This window comes from Gambusia affinis, linkage group LG07 (genome assembly GCF_019740435.1).
Source record: "Gambusia affinis linkage group LG07, SWU_Gaff_1.0, whole genome shotgun sequence".
NCBI classification, from domain to species: domain Eukaryota; kingdom Metazoa; phylum Chordata; class Actinopteri; order Cyprinodontiformes; family Poeciliidae; genus Gambusia; species Gambusia affinis.
Genome location: NC_057874.1, coordinates 23,676,999 through 23,694,975, shown reverse-complemented (window position 1 = coordinate 23,694,975; position 17,977 = coordinate 23,676,999). Strand labels below are relative to the sequence as shown.

The 17,977-nt window shown below is 35.6% G+C and overlaps 1 protein-coding gene across 1 annotated transcript; it reads left to right on the top strand.

Moving 5' to 3' along the window:
- The first annotated feature begins 873 nt into the window (after positions 1–873).
- LOC122834567 (protein SSUH2 homolog) lies at positions 874–11,197 on the top strand. Its single transcript, XM_044123112.1, has 12 exons — positions 874–1,007; positions 2,845–2,919; positions 2,992–3,067; positions 3,181–3,310; positions 5,072–5,132; positions 5,275–5,396; positions 6,744–6,806; positions 6,951–7,030; positions 8,669–8,761; positions 9,582–9,687; positions 10,331–10,438; positions 10,648–11,197. The coding sequence occupies exons 1-12, from the start codon at positions 995–997 to the stop codon at positions 10,786–10,788; spliced, it is 1,068 nt and encodes a 355-aa protein (XP_043979047.1). The 5' UTR covers positions 874–994; the 3' UTR covers positions 10,789–11,197.
- Positions 11,198–17,977: the final 6,780 nt, after the last annotated feature.

Sequence of the window (17,977 nt, the reverse complement as noted above, 5' to 3'; positions counted from 1 at the left end):
AATATTTGCTGGTATAAGAAGTCAGGAACATAAAACAATTATTTCTTTGAGTAATTTATGTAATGTCAGTGTATGCAACAATGTATCTTTTTCTTTATCTTGTCTGCTCAAATAAAATAAAGACAAATTAAATTAACATAAATGTTTTACAGCACATTTCCAATGTGTACAACGGTTTTACCTTGTTTGTTTTGTAGTGTTCACCCCCTATTGGGTGGCCACTGCCACTACATTCTTTTGTTAGATTTATCATAGATAAGGCGTGGTCAACATTCCTCGGCATTTGTGTTCATCAAATTACAAGAAAAACAACCTCAGTTTAGAAGCCTCAGCTTCCACACACTTTTTAAAAATAAAAGCCCCAGAACACGTTGGTCATGAACAGCAAATATGAATACAATAATGATTTTTTTAAACGCATTCTCACAGTCAAACTGCAGTTTAAACTCTGATAGACAAACAGGTTAAACTGAGCTGCTGTGTTTTATTTTTTTGTGTGTGGGATTAAATCCCTTTAATGACAAGAAAAAACTATCTTCCCTGAAGATCTCTAGTTAGATTTTAAAAGACTGCGAAAACGATTTAGCTATGTATTTAAAATATTCATATTTGGGGGTTTTATTATTATGTTTGCTTCTACTTACATCATAAATTATAGTGCTAAAATAAACGTGAGCTGCTGTAGGAAAGTCCTGCATAATAATAAAAAAATGGGGTTATGTTCCTGATACAAGAAAGCAACGCATAAAAGACACAATACTAGTACATATTTAAAAAGTCTCTTTCAGTATTTGAAAATATTCATTGTTAAAATCGACTAATTCGTTATATGGAAACTCGGCAATTCTTTTATTTTGAAGTTGTTATTTCCGGGCAAGAGTCTTTAAATTAGTGAGAGTAACCGCACACTTATCATTTTGGGAAACGTTCAGAGAAAATCCTTGCAAATTACACAATACCGAAAGAGAGTAGCAAAGCATCGAGCAGCAACAAGATGAACAGCGCAGGTTGGTTAATTAACTTTTTACAGTTTGATGCGTCTGTTTGCAGCAGCGAGTGAATGGACCAGATGAGCTCATCTAAACGCCCATCTTTTCAATTTTTCTCAAGAGATCAATTTTTTTGTCGAGTCACTGTGAATGGCTGAGTAGGAAACAGCTATAATTTTTTACGACCGAGGTTAACATTGGGAGCTGATCTAATTACACTCTAGGCTATTTTAGAAGTCTTCCTTTCTTCATTAAATGCATTACACATTCAGTTTATGACTATTTTTATTTTGTACTTCTTAAATGCTATAACTTTTAAAAAGTAGACTCTTTCAGGCGATAAAAACATTTATTTTATTTATTTATTTATTTATTTTTGCTTTTTTTATTTTAAAGGATTGATTTTAGAGTACAAATTTTAGACTTTCAATCATTGGAAATTCTATCAGTCTGTCTCATGATGTCCTGCCATGAATGACGAGCCTGGCTGCAGGCTGCAATTGCTTTCCCCTACTGCTAAAATACTTTAATTTGTGGTTAAAGCTTTTCTTGTTTTCATTCTGTGTAAATGACCAGAGTCTAAACAATATGGTGAAATACCTAACTAAATGGTCAATCATTTCTATCATTTAGACGTTGTTTAAGGCGTGTTTGACCCTTTTATGTATGTATTTATTTTATCTGAAGTCTATAGCACTAAAAAATTGGAAGATTGTGAAACTCGGGAAGTGGAAAACGGAGAAGTGAAAATGGAATACTGTCCATTAGGATTGAAATGAGAGATCTCCCTGAGTAGGCATGCTATACAATTTTAACAATAATCTTTTGAATCTGTAGTCATTATTTATTTATTTATTTATTTATTAGAAATAAAACTAAATCACTGACAAGTAAATAAAGCTGTCCTGCTCAGAGTGAAACTGTTGTAGTCTAACATGAAAGCAACACAGAGGTTTTCATCCAGTGACGTCACTGTCCATCTGTGGGCGTTTCATACTACAATAAAAAATGTAATGCTTTTGGCTCAAAGATCTCCATTTACTTTATGTGTTCAGGTTCATCTGCTTTTTTGTGGTAAAATTAACGCTGCAAGGTGTGCAAAAAACTAGCACCTCCTACAGTCACAGTTATGATTTCAGCATATTTTTTGTTTAAAAATATATTATCACTTTTTTGTGTTCTTGGTTTTTAGTGTTATGTATTAAAAGAGAATCATGTCCGATTTTAATTTATATGCAAGTGTTTATACACCACAAAAATGTGTTTCAGTCCATTATGAAGTATTTTCAAACATTTTTTATTTTCTGATACTGTCTTTCAAAACTGGTTTCTGATTAGAATATGCAACTAAAAGAGCATTTATGAACCGCTAGGACTGAAGAACTTACAGATTCTAAACTATGTGATTGTACTGCGGACCTCTGTGAATCTTCCTAAACATACGAGGAACAAAGTGTGCCTGAAAAACAGTTTGCCCCCTTCCAAGATTTTACTACTATGGGGCCTTTTTTTTAAGGATACCTTGGAATTATGTTCCTAAGCTTTTCAAACTTGGCTTACCACTACAGCTGTGGGAGCAGTGTGAAGCTAGTCACAGCAACTGTGTGCTCCCCCTTTTTTCCCCTCAATCAATATTTGAATAGTTGTCAGATAAAGTTGAGCACATAAAGCCCTGGTGCTTAGTTTTGAGTTCCACCATTTTTTGTTCTGTGGTGAAAATATGCAGCAAAGGGACATTCAAAAACTTTGCCAAGTCTAAACATGTTTTAAGGTATGCTACAGAAATGATAAAACCAGTTTGAAGAGGTTTCAAGGAATCAAGTGTGTAATAATCTGTTTTCATTATTTCTTTTAGCTATATATCCGCCTCAACATGCCCCTGCAGCCAACCCGTTCGCAAGCATGCCTGGCTATGAGGGAATTGGTGCAGGTAAGGAGAGTCCAATTAATTCAGTTGTACATTTGCAGCACATTGGCATTTAACCTTCCATTGTTGTTGCAGGTGGTTTTTTGCCTCCTCCTGTACCTTTACAGCCAGTAGCTCCAGCCCAACCTGGTTCCACTCCTGAAGAATGGAAGTAAGATCTCGTTCGAATCACTGAACAGCCAGTATATCACATGTTGATCTGTGTTAGCATCCATCTTATATTTTATTTGTGTTTGTTTGTATGTTGTTGTTTTTTTTTTTCAGCATCCCCGCTCTGTCAGAGGATGTTGCCCGTGAGGCATTCAAAGGCTATGTGCAATCTCACTGCTGCTACCAATCAGGCCCAGCTAATGAGGGTGTTATCACCAACATGGAGTCATTTAACACATACAGGGTGATTGCATTTTAAATTACTAATAAAACCTTTAGACTTTGGTATTTGCCAGTAAATTTGTTACTAAACATTCATGCTTCAGTTAGCTGTCCTAATTAAAAATGACAAAGTTTTTAACATCAGAATCACCCGGATTTTAGTACCAAGCTCACTTGAACACTTTTACACATTTGGGTCCATCTTTAACATAATATGCATGAGTCAATGCAGAAAAGAAAACATAACTAAATTACTTATTACTTTGCAATAAATTGGTCCATACCATTATTTTCCTAGAAGAAACTTCTTAATCTTTCATCTGTTTGTCTGGAGAGTTAATATCAGGACATAACCTTAACCCACCAGTTTATTCTGGGATGATCAAAGATTTTTGAACATCATCCTCTAAGATTTCTTGTTCTAACTCAGAATTCTCCTGAAAACAGGTGTTGAAACATTTTTTTTAACAATTTAGTTATAATTATCATAACTAAATTGCTATTTCATACGCTTAGAAGTTCTATAAAAACACATCAACAGTTTCTTAATGCTAACAACCTTACTGCCCAACCCCCATAGATTCTCGGTGAATAAACATGCTAGTTAGTGCAGAAAAACACAACTACAAAACTCCCCAGCACACTTCCCATGTCTGGTTTCATGTTCCCAACACTGTGTACAAAAGACAACATGCAACTATTGTTGTTTTGCATCTGTAGTTTTATACTTTTTAGTTTTCTATTCCATAGTGTGTACTCTTCTATTTGTGTGTCACAGTTTGGGACTGTTTTATGTTGGGCCAAAGATCCATCTTGACATGGAAAGACTTAAGTTAACTTAACTTAGTTGCTTGCTCCATAAAAGAAAATAGTACATCACATCCCTAAACATTCTTCGAAGAAGAATTCAAGCTCTAAACACACCCACACAGTCTCACAGTCCCCAATACATGTCAGTGTAAAACACTCTGGTAACGCACAATCCATGTGATTAAGAATCCATCTGTTCAGTCTCACAAGTCAAACTAAACAGTTTCTTCTAGCCACTTCCTCTTTGCTTTTTTTGGCCATACATTGTGTCATTGATTAAATTACAATTCACTCATAGTTATATAACACATATTAAGAGGTAAAACTGTCATACTATTGATTGTTGATACTTAATTTGAATAGAGAAACATACAAAATGTCTACCACACACCTTATGTGTAATAATAGCTTATGAAATTATAAATACTTCTGCTGCCATTTGCTGCTCCTGTGTTTAAGGAAACAGGAGCATTGCAAAAAGCTCTTTTTTGCAATGTCACAGCTCTGTTGTAATATTCTTCCTGTATATGTTCAAGGTAATTTTGGTCAATTGTTTTGATTTAGTTAATTTTCAAATTAGAGCCAGTAGTTTAGAGCACAAGACAACTTTTTGGCCCATTTAACTCAGGGATTGACAACTCCAGTCCTTGAGAGAATCTTTAGATGTGTCCTTTGTCAAACACACCTAACTAAAATTACTGATTGATATCGGTATTCAGTTAGGTTTCTCCAAAGATCTGCTAATCACATAATTATTTGACTCAGGCGTGTTGGAGCAGGGACTTATCTAAAAGTTGTAGGACACCAGCTCTCGAGATCTAGGGGTGGAAAACACAAGCTGGTTGTCACAACGAGCATCAACTGTCAGTTGCTTTGTGTTTTGACAAACTTCCAACTGTAAATGTACACCCCAATACAAGGACTTTTTTAATTACACAGAATAAAGTTTTAAAGTATTTTGTCTGTCTTGTAGCTGCGTCTGGAGACATTTACTGAGTCCAGATCAACTGAAATGGCCGAGAAACCTTATGAAGGTAGGAGCTCAGTATTCATGTCCCCTAAACCCAGTCTTCATGTTAGACACTTAAAACTGCTTCATTTAGTTTCTGTTAGTTGAACAAAATGTTATTTCAATGAGGTTTCTAGGACAGATTAATTATTTTGTTTCCTTAACAGGGGAAACAGCTGACTTCTATGCTCAGCCTGCCCCCACACCTTGGGAAGTCCAGACCAAGACCCCTGCGTTCTTCACCAAACACAGAGAGGAGATCCGGGTGCCATACACCTCCAATATCAAGGTGATTGTTTTTTAAAGGACACAAGTTCAAGTCAGCCAGTTTATCCTGGTGCTTTGTTGTTTTCTTTACTTTATCCCAGATTCAACTTTTAGGACCATTTAAATCATTGTTCTGCTTTACTTGCCAGTTCACTGTGCAGCATTATGGTTTTGATGTTAGAAATTATAAGAATACATAAAAGGGTCAAACACGCCTTTAACAACGTCTAATTATAAGAACTCTTTGCAAAGTTGTTAAACATCCTGGAGGCAAATTGTCTAATGGCAAGATGGTTCACAGGATGTAGCTGGAGGAGAGTGGCTGACATGGCTTTGTAGACTCCAGCTTTCTGAAAAAAGTGTTGACACAGCTAAGATTTCTACTCAACTTCAGGGAACGCTTGATAATCCATGTTCAAGTTTTTGCCTCCAATCTTAAGGTTGACAGTCCTGTTTTTTGAGCAGCATCATAATTTCATTCAGATAGACTTGAAATGTTAAATTTTTCAGTGAATTAAGGTTCAGCTGTATAAACTTCCAAAAGGCTTTACATGGGATAAACACTTTAAAATCACTGAAGTTGTCCTCAAATTGGACTTAAAATCTTTCAATTGACAAATCAGAGCCAAAGTATAGCCATGAAAAATGTCTTAACCCTTATTAAAGATTTATAAAATCTTCTTCATCAATCACCACTATTGATTACCTCTGAAATATAATTTAGCAATATGGTTTGCTTTTCTTTTTTATTATTCAACCCAAATATATCCTGTAAGGAAGTTACTCAGGAGGTTTTTGAGGTATTATTTGAAATGTATCAGAAGCCAAAGTGTTGAGGAATCACTAGACTGAGGTACATTTGGACCAAACAGTCTAAATTTCTTTGTATAGACTTAAAAGTCCCGTGGGGCCAAATAATATATATGTTTTGTTATTTTTAACTGATTGAATTAAAAGGTAATTTAATTCCTAGTCAGAGGAGTTAGGTTTGTTTTAAAAGGTACAGTTAAGCTCTTATGATTCATACTCTTGGCAGATCTAGATGAAAAAGAAATTTTCAGCCAACCAAGAAGTTTATTACAGAAATGAAAAGCAGGCATCTCTCAGGAAATAATAAAATGATGTAAAAAGTGTATAAATTTCTCCTCCCCCTGGAAGAAAAACTGTTTTGTTCACATTTTACTAAAGGTATATATTTATTTAATTTATCCATTATATTTCATTTCAATAAATGTGTTTTTCAAAATCTGACAACATGAACAATGTAAATCCTTGCGTTATGCCAGAGCTTTAAATTATGACTAGTGTTGTGAGTTTCTGTGTGCTTCTAAAAGGTAGTGAGGTCATTCTTGAACTCCTGTTTGTTTAGGAATGTAATGCCTGCCATGCCGAAGGAACAGTGTCCTGCAAAGACTGCGAGGCAAAAGGATATGTAAGAAATCTTTCAAATATCCATGTAAATCAGTCATAACATTTTGAGTTTGTAAAATCAATTGATTTGCTGGCTAATTAAACAAGTAAATTGGTCAGGCCCTGTTGTATTGCCAGTGAATATTTGTTCATATATTCCCTTTAGAAACGATGCAATAAATGCAATGGCTCTGGTAAGAAGGAGGAGGAAAACTGCACTGACTGCAATGGAACAGGAAAGGACAGGTAATCGAGCTTAATGTGTCTTGTTGATATAAACGTGGCAAATGAATTGGTAGCAAATATGCAATTGATTCAAATGTGTCCGTTTACTAATAAAGACTGTAAAAGTAAATAACTTTATTATTACATTTTAATTGAAACATTTGACTTGCAAATGACTTAAACATGGTTTGTTTAATTAAAATTCATCCCGATCATATTTTATGTTTGTAATAATCAGCCTTTTTGAATTATAAAACCATAAACAATGATGTCAGTAACACGCTGTGTCTTTGTTAATGTCAAGTTAATACATTACCTCTGAATGACTTCGTGCTTCACTTTGCGCTCCAGAAAACTGCAAACATTGAGACTAATATGAACAGTGCAATAAACATGAAAACAGCCACAAATGAAAATGTCCGTAAAGTTCTGCATCTAAACGCCATTATAATTATTAATTTTAAGATAAGTGTCACAAATTTGTGCAGCGGGACATCCGAGTTGTGGAGTCACAGGAGGAGCGCTGTGCGCTGCGCTCTGACACCAAACGCAGAACCTGGACGATGAGGTGGGGGGGGCTAAAATCCTATTTATAGTTTTCCAGACAATAGTGGAACAATCTCCCCTTCAGTTCGACCTTTTAAGTGGAGAGACATTGTTGATGTTACCATCATGCAATAACTTGCAATTAAGTATTAGCAAAGATCAATATAATTTTCACAGGTGGTGGAGCGTTGTTAGCAGCTGCTGAACATAACTAAAAGTTACTTTTACAAGGACTAATCAATAATCTGATTAAAGATTAACTATGCCATCTCTGACCATAAATAATAAGGACTCCATTTTATTTGTTTTGTCATGCTGAATGTGGAACTTGTCATGAAAAAATTATTTCAACAAGAGTCTGGATGAGAAGGAATAAAAAATGTATTAAAGTCTTGCAAGGTGAGAACAGACATGCTGATTCATAGGAGTCTATCAAGCCTGCTCTCAGTGGATTCTTGCTTCCTTTTATAGGTTCTGGTCAGAGAAGAGCCTTGATTAGACTATAGGTATGAATTCTTGATTGTTATGTTACAAGAATTCTGTGGAGCCTAACACAGAGGGTCTTGCCATTAGTGTATTGTTCTTTAATTCTAAAGAGGGCAGATAAGTTCTGGGTTAGGGAAGTAACACTTAGATAGTCTCCAGGACCAGGACCTCTCTCCCATTGTTATGACACTGTAGAGGTCTATATGAATGAAAGCCGGTTGACCAATATCATGATAATGCAATGCAGATAACTTAAAGCTGAAGAGGGGTGAGGAACACATTATATAATTTTCCATTGCACACTTCACATAAATACATCATACTTTAAAGTGTAAATCTTTGTTTCCAATTTATTTTGCAGTATGCAATAGATGCAAAAGTTTATTGTAAAACAAGAAATCTGAAATATAAAAAATATGCCTTTTTAATGATCAAAGGGTCCTGTTTGGGCCCAAAACAAGAGAGAATCTGTTGTGCTAAATGACTGAGTTTAACAGATTATATTTCTTTTTTCTTTTTGTTGATCAAGTATCAAAACAGTTATGGGCCTAAAATTTACCAGTATAATCACTAATTAATATGTTTGGTGTGATATGCTTCTGACTGGGTTTGTATTTTTTTGTGTAGGTGTTCAAAATGCAGTGGTGCAGGAAAAAACACGTGTGAAACTTGTAAAGGAAAAAAAAAATTGCTGACCTTCATCAAACTCAAGGTGGAGTGGTAAGTTTCCTAGACCACTACAGCTGTAACAGGAAAAGATTTACAAGGTTACATAGTGGATTTAGACAACATTAAATCCACACCCTTTTGTTTCTATATTTTAAAGCTTCAGCCATTTTAATTACCATCTGACATAAAATAATAAATTCCTTATTTTGATTTTTAAATAAACTACCTAATAATTCACAATTTTCTTGAAGAAACTGTAGCAGAACCTGAACTCTGTTCTTTCAATATCAGTTTTTCAATAATTACATGGAAAAAAGCAATCATGTAACAGTGTTGTTTCGATTTCCAAGGAAGTGTAACTTTTCAAAAAGATAATTTTTTAAATTGTTTTTAGTCTGAGTACTATTGAGAATGTTTGATCACACATAAAGCAAACCCTTCAGTGCTTTTAATTTTACATCTTTTAATATGTGAAGGTGTTTGCTTGCACCTGGTAAAATAAGCATGTTTCTATCACATCTTATTACTGTTGATGTGAGGAGTGACCATATATTGATGTGAAGTTGGCCTTAAAAGAAGTAACTGGGGTTTGTCTGAGTTGTTCCCAGTATTCCAGTGGAAAATCCAACTTTTCAGTTGATTTTTCTGACTGGAAAGTCAGAATCAGACCAAAGACGTATCTGAATCCTCCAGGACACTGTTGTTTAGGATATTGACACTCCAGCTAAAAAATGATCAGATTTACGCATTTTGCACATTATACACTGCAGGAAATACTGTGCATATTTTCCTGGGGCTTAAGTAGAATACAGGGCATGTGTAATGTTTGAACAGCCAGCTTCATGAATTGAATTAGCTGATTTCTGTTTAGGGATAACAATGTGGACAACCATGTGGTGGAGCAAAACTCTGGCCTGAAAGTTGTAGAGTTGAACTCCGTGAATGGCAAGGAGCTGTACAAGATGACCCAGATCATGGTATATACACATACTCCCACACTCTTGATATATACTTTTTTTCAAGTGGATGAAAGTAATTTCGGTATAAAAACATAAAGATATCAATTTGTTTTGATTCAGTAGAATTGATCAAATCACGTAAATAGATAAAAACAAGGAATCGTTGCTAATAAAACAATGAGGAAATGAAAATGGGAGAAAACGGGAAACTCTAGTGAATGAGAAACTGTGACGAGCATTATCTCTAGATGTTTGGCTGATTTGTAATACAAATGTAAAATTTTGACATACTGTGTTCATATCTGTTGCATGTTATACAGGATTCCTGAAAATTTCTGTTAATTAAAGCATAATTTAGGATGTTTAGTATCTAAATTCATGTAATAAGGAAATTAACTTTTTTAAACATGTTGTGTATAAGAAATGTTCAGGCACACGTTTTTCTTATCCTTCCAAGAGGCTTGAAAAGCTTGAAAAGAATACATTATTAAAATTATGTTTTATTATGTAAGTAAAAGAAATAAATATGATTTTAGAAATATAGAAGGCAAAAATTGTTGAGGTAGAATCTAATTATTGTCTTTGAAAAGAGCCATAAGGGAAAGTAGTAGGTGTTTGAAAGATGGTGCTCAGGTTTTCAGCTCTATGTGTTTCCTCACAGGTCTACCCGCTGTATGGGTTCCCAAATCCAGCCATCACTGAGGCCTCTGACCGTCTGATCAAAGAGCATCAATCCAAGTACGCTCAGAAATCCAGGATCATGCAGCAGGTTAGTTTATAATAAACATAAGTAAACACCTAACTTGCATTAAAAAAAAAAAACAGACTGAGCACTGCAGGCAAAACTTTATTTTAGGTTCTAATCTAAATAAAACCACCTAAAGTCTTAAATCTTTAAGCTTTTTTTAAATTTATTGGGTATTTTGTAAGGTGTTTTCGTCTTTTACAATAAAATAACTTCATATCTGTTTCTTTCAGAGGCAGACTGTTGAGTTGATCCCCATTACTAAGGTGAATTACAAGTGGAAAAATAGTATTCACGTCTTCTATGTTTATGGAACGGAAAACAAGGTTAGCGCCGACGACTACCCAGAAACCTGCTGCTGCGTCATCCTGTAGACAAACATTTTAATTCAAATGTATACTTCATTTTCTTTCAACAGTAATCTCCCTTAATACATTTTAAATCTACAGTATTTTTTTAAAAACTGGTTGTGGTTGAAACGACCAGTGGTTTACAGTAACATTCATAACATTGCAAGATGTTGGGCAGAAACTGATGCTTTATGATTTATCTTTATGTTATGCTGTTTTACAATACAATACAGTTCTATGCAAAAAAATATTGTTAACACCCAGAGGTAAATCTCTGCCTTTAAATCTTCTCTTTTTTAATCTAGTTGCTTGGCCGTCCGCCATTTTGTTTTTTTATTAGTTTTACTTGACCTGTGTGTCAATGAATTCTATCCCCATATTATGACTATTACACTTATACCTCATATATGTAACATGGATGTTTGTTTTTATACTAACCACTGCAATTACAATATAATTTAACTCTCATTATGAAGTAAATATCTTTGTAATCAATGGAGTGATAAGTGCATTTATACATGATTATGAGGAAAAAGTGCCATGTTTCTGTGAATACAGACGTACAGTGAATCCTGAACACGATCCAGTTTTGCTTGTTTCTGTTCTTCAGGAGGTTGTAAACCTCAGTGATCTGTGGAGATTTAATGGATCAACAGGAATCATGGATTTACTACAAAATGAGCCATCTTATATGTTCAAGTGAAAATTGTGTGAAATATCTAGTCACCCTAAGATCTCTTACCACTATTATAGGTGGACTGTTTTCACTGAATACTAACAGCAAAATCATTAGTCTCTGCTTGTTCTGTATTCTACTGTATATTTCCCTCTGCTGCTTTTATCACAGGATTGTATTTTGTTTTTCTGAAAAAAAGTCATCTAGTTACCCATACTTTATGTATATTTTCATGTAATCAGTGAGTCTTGTAGGACACCTGACATTGTTTTAAGGTCAATGAGATGTAGGATAAATGCACTTCAGGTTTCTTTTGGTTTGTTTAATTGTTTTACCAGTAATATTTACCCAATCTTGCATGAATTTCTTTTACTTAGTTTTTGCTGAATGAGCTGGAATCTGTTTGCATTTTAAGAAATATTACTGACTTGCTGCACTTATACCATTCATTTTGTAAAACTGTGTGGTGCTATGATGCAAACACATCAATCATATATGTACATGGTACAGCATTGTGAACAGTAATCATTGGGATAATATTTTTATCAGATTCATAAATGCCTTAAATATAGCACTGTGACTAACAATCATTTCTGACAGTAACGTTTAGCATGTTTTTCTCTTATTCAAATACCGTAATAAAAAATTAAAAAAAAATTTCTTGCATCAGTTATCTGTTTTGCAGTCATTCAAGGCAAGCAGTTACAATTATTTCACAAAAAAGGCTTAATCCATCTATCATTGTTATTGCTTTTCCAGGTCAGGGTGAGTGGACTAGATACCTGATGTACATCAGTCCCTAGACAAGCTAAAAGTCCATCAGTTCAGAAAGTTGCAAACATGTTAAAATACAATATGTATTTGTATGCATTTTATTCAAACAACAAGCAAAGATTTTCTTGAGATCTTTGTCTCAAGAAAATCCATTAAGGTTGAACCTGTCCTTCTCAACTCTGTAGCATGATGTTATCCAGAAGTTTCAATCACAACAACTCTGAGATGTCCTTTGTAACTGGAGTTCAGCTTTGGATGTTCTGTAGAAAAGTGACAAGATAAAGAACAAGCTACCAATCTGTCTGATGCTTACTGCAGCTGTGAGACACTAAGTGCAGTTTGTCTGACTTCAAAACTCTTATCAGTATAGATAAACGGTAAATGTGCTCCTCCAAGCCGAAATAGAACAAGCTATTTCTTTTGTAGTGCAATAAACCTGGTTATCAGTAAAGGTGTGAATATTTCCAATGTCTCTGTAACTGATGCCACCCTGTCAGATCACTTCGCTGTTATCTTTGAAAGTTCTTTATCCTTTAATCCACTTGGACAAACAGCAACTATTACAAAACGTTGTCTCACTGAAAGCACAGCAGAAACATTTAATCAAATCCACTCTTGGATTTGATTAAATGTAGATAAGTAATATCTACGTCATTACTTATCTACTGTAATGACGTAGATAAGTTGGTAAATGATTTTCAGTCTAAAGTTTCAGATATCATTGATTCCATTGCCCCAATTCAAATGAAGGTTGTGTCTGGTAAGAAGAAATCTCCATGGAGAAATGCACAAACAGTTAAATCTGCAAGACAACTCTGCTGTAGGGCAGAACGAAAATGGCGTAAAACTCAACTTCACGTTCATTATGACATCTACAAGGAAAAACTACATTACTATCATTTGACACTCAAACATGCAAGACAGGCCTTCTTTGCAGATGTCATAAACAAAAACATTAACAATGCTCAAGCCTTATTTGCAACAGTTGACAGGCTCACAAATCCTCCTATTATGTTACCACCTGAATTTCAGTCTATTGCCGCCTGCAACCAGTTTTCCAGTTTCTTTTCAGAGAAAATTCAAAAAATCTGAGGTTTAATCTGCACATCCACTACAAAATCAGTACAAACACTGTGCCCAAACAAAACAAATACAGGAAAAATGACCCAATTTCAACTGCTTAATTATAAAACCCTAGAGGAAATTATAAGTCAACTCAGCTCCAGTTCTTGCTGTCTGGATGTCCTACCCACACATTTCTTTAAGAAAGTCCTGCCTGTTGTTGCTATTGATCTGATCCAAATAGTAAATTCATCGCTCTCATCAGGCGTTTTCCCCCAGGCTTTGAAAATGGCAGTAATCAAACCACTGATAAAAAAGAACAATCTAGACCAGGGGTGGGCAATTAATTTCTTCAGGGGGCCGCATGAAAAATCTGAAATATGTTGGAGGGCCGATCCAGCAATGACTCAAATTTAATCTTGACTCATTATTCATTTTCTCATACCTCTTGTTGTAATAAAATATTTAAATCATATTCTTTTGTTAAGAAGAATATTCAGTAAATATTAATAAAAATTAATTTGTGGTTTGGCTGAAGTGAGAATTAATACTATCAAATTAATAGTTTAAAAAAATATCACATCTGAATTTATTTTTAACTTTTTAATCTCTCCACAATTGAAATGGTGTGTGTTATATTAATCAACTGATCAACTGCATATATGAGCAATAAATGGTTTTAAGTGTTGGAAAAAGCCTGACGAACCTGCAGTGCTGCAACTTGAAGGACTAACACAAAAGTACCTCCACTCAGATGCAAATGAATGGGAAAACAAGTACCACAAAGTACTTTAAATATAGCAGAAACTTAAAGAGGTACACACACAAAACTAATATCACTTTAGGTAACATTAAAATAACTCATTACAAAATGTAATTACAAAATGAAACTGTAATGACTTGAAAACTTGTAAGAACCAAAACTGAAATACTACAAGGAATAGACAGCTTCAAGTATCTTTGTCCTGGATTCTCTTTAATAAACCAACTTTTTTTCCTGTGAGATTTGGACACCCATCTGTTGTCACGCCCACCAGTTTGTCCCAGTTCAGACCCAAGCTTTCCAGACACGCATTTACCTCTACTAAGAGCTCACTCCCTGTTGTTGTCCCTTTCATTGACCGCATGCCTGCCAGCTCCTCCGTGATGCTAAATTCTGCATTGATCCCGCGCGAAGATGAGCAGCTGGGCAGTGTCCCGTATGTCACAGCTCTAATCCAAAGCCAGGGAAAATACCGGTACTCAAAATCATTCACGCTGTCTTTCAGTTGCAGCACCAGGTTCGTCGCGATGTCCTCAAACCTTCTCGTTACGTTTGCGGCGGGAGAGGGAGATGTTCTCAAAAGCGTCTTTATTCTCAGGAAATATTAGCACTGCTTAATATACTCTCCGTCAGAGAAAGGTTTGCTCTTCCTAGCAATCTTGTGGGATATGACAAAACTTGCCTTGACTGCAGCTCCTCTAGATGCCAGGCGTTTTGTAAAAAGTGTTTGTTGAGCTTGCAACTTGGCTACGAGTACAGACGACTCAGTGACGTGCTCTTTCTCTGAAAAGTTCTTGTATCTCTTCTGTTTGGTCACATAGTGACGGTGGATATTATATTCCTTTAACGCAGCCACCTGCGCACCACAAACTAAACACACGGCCTTGCCTTTGACTTCAATAAAGAAATATTTCGCTGTCCATGCCTTGTTAAAAATGCAGAATTCGGAATCAACTTTTCTTTTTTTACCGTGAGATGACATTTTGTGGGGATCGTGTATTCGGCTGCTAGCATCACCTGTTGCTGTGCGTTAGCATTTACGTACGTGCATTCATAAACGGTGCGTCAAGCCCTTTCAAAATAAAAGACAGCTGTGTCGCATGCACACGAAAATACGGTGTTTTGTTTTGACTGGGGGGACGCGGGCCGGACAGGCATGCCCAACGGGCCATATCTGGCCCGCGGGCCTTAAAATGCACAAAATCACTACTGCAGAATTACAGGCCAATTTCCAACCTCTCATTCATCAGCAAAGTTATTGAAAAAGTTGTGTGTAAACAGTTAAATAGCTTCCTAACGATAACCAACCGCTTTGACTCCTTCCAATCTGGTTTCCAGTCTCACCACAGCACAGAAACTGCCCTCGTAAAAGTGTTAAATGACATCCAAATAAATATGAACTGTGGGAGAACCACAGTGATGGTTGTGTTGGACCTCAGTGCAGCTTTTGACACTGTTGACCATGACATATTACTGAATCGACTGGAGAGTTGGGTCGGACTCTCCGGTCCAGTGCTTAACTGGTTTGAATCTTACATAAAGAACAGGGATTTCTTTGTTTCAATTGGAAACTTCTCATCAAAGAGGTCAAAGGTCACATGTGGGGTACCCCAAGGTTCAATCCTAGGACCCCTCTTATTCAAAGTCTATATGCTCCCACTAGCTCAGGTTATAACAGGAAATAATATTAGCTACCATAACTATGCAGATAACACAGCTCTACATTACGATGTCACCAGGTGACCTTTGACCCCATCCAATCACTGAACAGATGCTTAGAACAGATAAATGTGTGAATGTGCCAAAACTTCCTTCAGCTGAACAAAAACAAAACTGAAGTTATCTTTGGACCTAAAGAGGAACGATCTAGAGTCAGTGCACAGCTTCAGTTATTACAACTAAAAACCAGTGATCAGGCCCGAAACCTGGGAGTAGTGATGGACTCTGACCTGAATATTCAGAGCCACATAAAGACAGTTACAAAGACGGCCTTCTATCACCTGAAAAACATTTCCAGGATTAAAGGACTAATGTCTCAGCCAGATCTAGAGAAACTCATCCATGCGTTTATCTTCAGTCGTATTGATTATTGCAACAGCGTCTTCACAGGTCTGTCCAACAAATCAATCAAACAGCTGCAGCTGATCCAGAATGCTGCTGCTCGCGTTCTCACTAAAACCAGGAAGATAGAGCACATAACACCAGTTTTAAAGTCCCTCCACTGGCTCCCTGTCACTCAAAGAACAGACTTTAAAATCCTGTTGTTAGTTTATAAATCACTGAATGGTTTAGCACCACAATACATTAAAGATCTGCTATTGTTGTATCAACCTTCCAGACCTCTTAGGTCTTCTGCTTCTGGTCTGCTCTGCATCCCCAGAACCAGAACCAAACAAGGAGAAGCGGCATTTAGCATCTATGCACCAAAAATCTGAAACAAACTTCCAGAAAACTGTAAAACAGCTGAAACACTGACTTCCTTTAAATCTCAATGAAAAACCCACTTGTTTAGAGTTGTATTTGAAATTTATTTATTTATGTATTTATGCAAATTTATTGACGGAATCTGACTTGATGTTGTGTTTTTGTTGTTGATTCTATGTTGCATTGTGTTTCTGTGTTTGATTTGATGTAAAGCACTTTGAAATGCCTTGCTGCTGAAATGTGCTATACAAATAAAGTTTGATTGATTGATAAAGAAATCCCCTAATCTCATTATTTCCTCACATATGCATTTACTATTTGGAAGTTTTTCAGACTTTGTGATGATTTCTCATTCAAGGATAAGAGCAAAAGGTGTTACAGTTTGGCTGTGTGTGACGGTACAAAATGTGCACTTAGTCAATATTGTCAAAGGTAGCTTTAGTTATCTTTCTGATAATAATGCTAAAAATAAAATGCTGTGAAACATAACAGACAAATATCACAGTTTACACATCTGTTGTTGTTTTTCAGTAATGATTAGCATGAAAAACTATGTGAACATAGTTATCCATAGTTAAAGAGCCTAATTTTTCTTAATGTTTTTAAATTTCTCTAAATTAAACTTTGACTTGACTTGATCTACCAGTCTCCAAAATATGCAAAGTATACACTAAGGATCAGAATTTATGCAGGGGAATTTGACCTTGAGTAAGAGCAGGAAGATACTTCGGTGCAGGTGCTTAACTCATTTTCCAAAAAAAAAGTGAGTAATAGCAAAAATGTAAGCCTTGGCAGTGGCAAGAGATTGACAAGCCACAGATAGAAAAACTTAACATGAATGATTTTCCTGCAGAGAATCCCTTTTAAAGACGGCTCTAAAGCACAGCAGATAAATATGGGCTTGAAATATCTGAGACTTCCTATTTTCATCTCAGAACAAGATGTTTCAGCTTTTAAACATGATTGGAAACTCAATAGTGGAAACTTGAAACTCATGTTTACAACCTCCAGATCCCTAAATTTATTAAGTTGCTGGGATGTTTTTGGCTTATTCATTGAGTTTTAATAAGTAACTGAATAGATGTTCCTAATAAAATGGTCAGTGAATTCAAATTATTTTGTTTGTTTGTTTTATTACTTATTCCCCTCATAATGGCTCTGATTTAAAGCTTACTTTTGTTTTGACTATAATGCTAGAAGTCTCTTATGCAACAGTCTACAACATATACAACTGCTTTCCCATAACATCATGTGGGATTATGTGATATTATGTAATGTGCATTGCTCCCAGACTCCTCCTTGTGGCCCAGTTATCTTCAAAATACTTTCCTTGAGATTATAGAGAAGATCCTTTACTTTTCTTCTTGTGTGAGATGCAACCTTAAAATCCTTTATTACAGGCCTGACAGAAGATGATTTCCCGCCTGCATAAGCATCATTTTAACATTACATGAAGCTCTCATCTGTGAAATTAGACACTTTGTGGACAAGATAAGAACCTACTTGGTTTGACT